At 44.8% G+C, this 4,871-nt stretch overlaps 1 protein-coding gene across 1 annotated transcript; it reads right to left on the reverse strand.

Annotated features, from left to right (window-relative positions):
• Positions 1–2,274: 2,274 nt before the first annotated feature.
• LOC117652422 lies at positions 2,275–4,249 on the reverse strand. The gene is made up of 4 exons (XM_034397321.1): positions 3,920–4,249; positions 3,151–3,186; positions 2,967–2,979; positions 2,275–2,605 (listed from the first exon to the last, which is right to left on the reverse strand). The coding sequence occupies exons 1-4, from the start codon at positions 3,968–3,970 to the stop codon at positions 2,331–2,333; spliced, it is 375 nt and encodes a 124-aa protein (XP_034253212.1). The 5' UTR covers positions 3,971–4,249; the 3' UTR covers positions 2,275–2,330.
• Positions 4,250–4,871: the final 622 nt, after the last annotated feature.

Here is a 4,871-nt window from a genome sequence, read left to right on the forward strand (position 1 = left end):
AATTGCGTAGCTCTAGATGAAAATGTAGGATTGGCATTGAAATAAATGAAGTTTTTGTGACTAGTACACTGAAAACTACATACAATACTTTAGACTAAATTTCTTTCTGTATATTGTTCCTATTTGTCTTCATGAAGCACCCTCTGTCGTCACCAATTCCCTGATGCCACACCAATGCGAATCCCTCAGTCGAGTAACATTCAATTGCCAGCATTGAATCGCTTAATTGGCTACTTGTATGCTTGGGTCACTATTCGATATCTTTTTTTCCTAAATAATGAATTCACAATTTTATAAGTAATATTTAATGAATTGAAGGAGAACACAGTGGTAATGTAATCGAAGCTCATTCTATTTGTGCTCTGGTTTCCTAAAGAATTCTTTCGGCATTGTTTAAGGCTGCAGTTCAAACTAGTGTTCATAGGGCTGGTTAATTCCTAGTGACTATAGCCTTCGCCGAAAACCCATATATGACCAAACTCATCACGGCTGAAAGGGCTGCCGTAAAATCAAGGACGTGTTTTAGATTTATTTCAGAGGGCTTTGACTGATTTTTTAAAGTTGTACAAATTGACATCACTTAAGAGAAATGTCAGGGAGGGAAACAAAGAATCTCATTCAACGATCGTGAATGAAAGTAAGATGATACTATCATCTTATACTTTCATTCACGTTCGTTGAATGAGATTTGGTTTTCTTCCCTGCAACCTCCCCTTCACTCTCAGACACTCTCAGATGATTGAAGGAACAAGGGCCTGTAGTACCTGACACGCTTGCCACGGCCTCTGCTAGCTCTCATAACTTGGCAACAATGATTGCCCACATTGCCTAAGAATGTAAAAAATACAACAAATCGAGGCAGAATACTGCCTTAGCTGACTTCTTGATCAGTCTCATAGTTCGAAACAATCACAAACTTGGCGACAGCGTCTCTTGCTAGAGCGTAGGTTTCTATAACACACAAATGAAAACAAAGATTAAAGAAGATAAAAACAAGGAAAGTTTAATTACAAAAAAATATAAACACAATAATTGGCTTACTATAAAACCTCCGACTTCAGCATGAAACTTAATTGGGTTCCAGAGGAGCAGAAGGTCAATGTTTAATTGCCATGAGCCACCATGTTGTTGGTTGCATTGAAAGACGGTTTTCCTTGTCAATAGACCCTTTCACTTGACGCTGAGTGACGAACAAAAGTAATCAAAGTGCAGAAGCCAGTAGCGCGCCGTCTAGTGGCCGATGCTGTAGACTTCGTCCAGACCTACACTTGTGACCAATCAGGGTTCAGGGTTTGGCAGTTCGCTACAACGGCCGCTAGGTGGCGCGCTACTGGTTCCGGGCTTTTGCGATTTTTTCTTCTCTTCACTCGGCATCGAGCGAAAGGGCCCTTTCGGACCGGTTCATCAGTCCCCGCAACAATGATTTGGGACACCATGTTAAAAATATGTTTGAAGAGGTGCTTTCAAAAGAAGATAGTTAAAAGATAGATAGCTGAATTCAAACCACCAAAGCCCTTGAGCAGCTCCAGACAAAAAAAAAACACTTGGCCGGGGACCCCCTCAGATCTGGCTCCCTCCCGGTTTTTTTGGTTCCTCTAGTGAATACGAATTGCCGAAACACAAATTGGGCCGGATCCAACACCGATTGGCTTTTTGGTAGAGGTCAAAAACCCCTAAAAATGGCTGTTTTTGAGGGTTTGGGGCTTTTTGGGATCCCGGAACCTGCTGGCCAAAAAATCTACCAAGGTGTCGTTTCCGAAAGAAAAAAGTGCGATCTTTCGAATGCCGGGTCGCGCGAGGCTCTACGACGTCGGGTTTGGACGCTACGGGCTCTCAAAGTTGCTGAATTTCACTATTTTTACTGAAGATTTGAGCGTATCAGGGCCGTTCGAAGCAGACCATCGGGGATTTCGCTCCTCTTTGGCTTAAATGGTGCCTACCCTTAGGTAAACACCCCCACAAAATTTCAGCCATCTCAGGCAATTATTACAGGAACTGTGAGCAATTGAAGTTTTGGGTCATTTTACCACTAAACTTAGGTGGTTTTGGGTCCAGAAAAAATATTTTTTTCAACTATCTCTATTTGATCAGCACCTCTTGAAACGTATTTTTAACATGGTGCCTCAAAACATTTTTTTGAGAATAAAGTTGAGAAACCTATCTACCTTATAGATATGTTGTGGAATTTTTTGGTTACTTTGGAAAAAATCTCCACCTTGATGTGTACGTATGGCCTTTGACCGTGAGACATTTAGGGTTTTGCAAACACGTAACTCACTTCAAGAATGTTTATTCCTGATGACTGTCAATGAAAAGACAAGTTGCAACTACTACTCCGCCGAACAGCAGATGTCTGACTCAATGGCGAGCTTGATGCATTTCACCGCCGGCTTGACGGAGTGATCGCGGAGGAAGAAGCCATACAGGCAGTCTTCCAGGTAGTCGGGAACGACGCTCAAGTCGCACTCGTCGGCGTCCTCCAGGTAGCCGGAGACGGTGCGGGCACACTCCCAAGACGGGTCAGCGAACTGCTCGGCGGGCACGTTTCGAGTGCAGAGCTCGATCGTGGCTTCCAGGTTGTCCAGTACCTGTTTGCTGCAGGTACCACGGTGTAGGGAGAGACGGTGGGGACACTAGGCGCTACGGAGTGAAGCCCGTTTCTGGACGTTCCGTAGTTCCAAACGCTCCGCCAGGATGCGCTGTTCCCCATGTGGGCCGAGGTGGTGGGGGAAATGGGCCGGCTTACTATTGGCTGGCGGCTGGCTACCGCGCACCGCCGCGCACCGCCGCCAGCGGCCAGCCAATAGTGAGCCGGCCCACTTCCCCCACCACCTCGGCCCACATGGGGAACAGCGCTACTAGCGGAGCGTTCGGAACTACGAAACGGGCCAAAAACGAGCTTCACTCGGCCGCGTGGCCGAGGGCCCGAGTGTCCCCACCGTATCTCCCTACACCGTGGCAGGTACCTTCAGTGGCCACCTTTGAACATCAGGAAAACAGAGATAATTCGGTTAAAAAAGTATCCCAAAATATGGTTGATTTTGTCATTGGAAGTTGGTCATGCACCGAAGTCGTCCGGTCCGGTATTGCGTCGAACATCTAATTAATTTCATTTGTTACAAACGATTCAGGTTTTGAATTTTTAATTACCTTCTTTTCAATCGCACCCGTCGAGACACCGGCCATCTGCAAATTATATTAAGTGTTAGCGGTGGCAAAGGCAGGAAGATGTGCTAGACACGTGCGATCACTCCAAACAGATGTTACTGTCACATTTATCGATTGGTGGGTGGGCTCAGTCAGTGTGCCACCTCACTGGTGTGAATTTTGTCAGAATGTCAGAAATATGTCTGAAATCGTGATCAAAATTCAGGAACTTTACTGTTCAAAAAACAAGTTGAAATTTTCATGACATCGATCAGCATTTTTTCTACATACGATTGTTATGAAAATTTAAATTACATAAGACTTATAAAATGATGTTAAGAAAATGTATACTCTTTGTTGACGAGGTCTTTTCAGGGCAGTAAGGCTGGCTAAAAGTATTCAACAACATGAACTCATATCCAATCTTGTTCCATAAATTGAATTCGATTTTTCTTTTGATTAGCCGGTTTCATTGCACTTCCCCGTTCCAGCTACAATCGGCTCGCTTACTTTTCCCCTCTAGCTTTCGGAGGTTTAAAAGCTATGAGCAGAAAAAAAATCCACCGTGTAGTTTCAAGGTGGCGGAACTGAGCCACCCCGTGCCCTAACCATAGGCAGCAAGTGTGAGACAAACCGTGTTTCACACTTGTAAATCGGTGTCTCACACTTGTAAGCGGGAGAAATTCTGTTTCACGCCTGTGAGACGTCTCACACTTGAATTCGCTGTGTAGGAGACACACGTTCCTAACCAAAACTATTCAGCACTACTTACGAGGCAGCAGGCGCTGATGACCAATACGAGCATTGAGTACTTGGAAGCCATGGGTTAGCTGGATGCCGCAGAGTCGGTCGTCTGTGACTGGTGCGCAGGAGTTGGCTGCCACACTTTATAAAGGCACCATTGGAACTGGTCCTTAGTCTTATCTGACGGATGTTTCACAATGTAGGGTTCTGGTGCACCTCTGGTGTATGTGCCGTTCCTGGGAAGCCGGTATCTGGTGGCTCGCCGAGCACCGTCTAGACTGTTGTTGGCTGAGGTCAATTGAACCGAACTTGCAGTTAACCATGAATCGGCCATTATACTGTTGCCCTCGGGTGTCTCCCTCAGGCGCTGCTCTGAAGGAAGACATTATTTGGAAGTGAATTTGTGAGCAGTTTAATGGACTAATGAGAAAAGCTGGATGTTGAAATGTTCGTGGAATGTTATCATTAACACGTCCATAGGAATCGTGATGAGGGCTTCAGGGACACACATCAATACAACATTATAGATGGAACTGGCGCAAAGTGTTTGTGTCGCGGTTTGTTATTCACTGTGTGAAAAAACCACAGTGAATCCCGTTAATTTTTTTGCCGGGATTTGCTGTAGTTCAGAACACAGGATTTACCGTGCCTGGCTACAGTATCTATTGTACCTGGTACAGGATATTCCGTACTCCACTCCTGTGGTACAGTAAATCCCGTACAAAGTACAGTAGATCCTGTTAAAAAAGTACAGTAAATCCTGTACTCTGAACTACAGTGACAGCTGTACTAATCACTACAGGATTTACTGTGATTTTTCCCCACAGTGTTGTTAGCAGCAGTTGGGCTGTCGTGCAATACTGCCACCCTCAGAAATAGCTGTCTTAACTGCAGACAGCCTTTGAACTGAATTGGCCCCGTTCACAACTAAAATAAAATTCATGAACATAATTTTTTTTTGACAAAAATATCACAAAATC

This window comes from Thrips palmi, unplaced genomic scaffold (assembly GCF_012932325.1).
Source record: "Thrips palmi isolate BJ-2018 unplaced genomic scaffold, TpBJ-2018v1 HiC_scaffold_7, whole genome shotgun sequence".
NCBI classification, from domain to species: domain Eukaryota; kingdom Metazoa; phylum Arthropoda; class Insecta; order Thysanoptera; family Thripidae; genus Thrips; species Thrips palmi.